The sequence below is a fragment of the Octopus bimaculoides genome, chromosome 27 (assembly GCF_001194135.2).
Source record: "Octopus bimaculoides isolate UCB-OBI-ISO-001 chromosome 27, ASM119413v2, whole genome shotgun sequence".
NCBI lineage: Eukaryota > Metazoa > Mollusca > Cephalopoda > Octopoda > Octopodidae > Octopus > Octopus bimaculoides.
In genome coordinates, this window is record NC_069007.1 from 18,814,264 (window position 1) to 18,815,251 (window position 988).

The 988-nt window shown below is 40.6% G+C and overlaps 1 protein-coding gene across 1 annotated transcript in view; it reads right to left on the reverse strand.

The window, feature by feature from the left end:
* LOC106877374 (uncharacterized) overlaps positions 1-988 on the reverse strand; it is a 101,948-nt gene that overhangs the window by 10,475 nt on the left and 90,485 nt on the right. The window contains exon 50 of the mRNA XM_052977151.1: positions 477-508. Coding sequence (XP_052833111.1) covers positions 477-508 — 32 coding nt within the window. The remainder of the gene's footprint in view (positions 1-476; positions 509-988) is intronic.

Genomic DNA, 988 nt, shown 5'->3' on the forward strand with positions numbered 1-988 from the left:
GTAACATTAGCGGTTCGGCAAAACTAGACCGATAGAATAAGTACTAGGTTTCCAAAGAATAAGTCCTGGGGTCGATTTGCTCGACTAAAGGTGGTGCTCCAGCATGGCCGCAGTCAAATGACTGAAACAAGTAAAAGAGTAAAAGAGACACGTGTATCCTTAACGTAATTATCGGGTAGGATCCGTATGCCTTTCGTATTTATTTGTACAATCCACCCAAGATGCGTATAATATGCAGTTTCCGTCTCCTCAGTTTTACTCACAAAACACTGCTCAACTTGAGATTATAAAAGATAACGTAGGCCCAGGGCGTCGCGCAATATATTCGAAACCACGATCTCCTGCATACAAAACGACCTTGTTAATTTATTCGGCCATTTAGCGACAACAGGTAATATCCTAAGCGTGTCTGCACGATATATGCTCGACTAGTCTAAGGGAGGTAACTCGCACCAATTTTCTTTAAGTAGAATTACTTCCCTTGCTTAAATTGTGTCGGTGATCGCCCCTCACAATGGAAAAATTAGTCTATTATAGATTTATAGATCTATTAATGATTATACGAGATATACAGTTATATATACGAGATATACAGTTATATATACATTCTTTTAGTGTTTTATTACGTTTGTAAATATAGACATAGAGGCATATAGACATACCGAAACAAATGTATGGACATACACATAGATACATAAAAATATAGATATATAAGCATATAAATGTACCTTAACAAATATGTGCTGTATATATATGTGTGTGTGTGTGTGTGTGTGTGTGTGTGTGTGAATGTGGAGGCGCAATGGCCCAGTGGTTAGGGCAGCGGACTCGCGGTCGTAGGATCGCAGTTTCGATTCCCAGACCGGCCGTTGTGAGTGTTTATTGAGCGAAAACACCTAAAGCTCTCCGAGGTTCCGGCAGGGGATGGTGGCGAACCCTGCTGTACTCTTTCACCACAACGTTCTCTCACTCTTACTTCCTGTTTCTG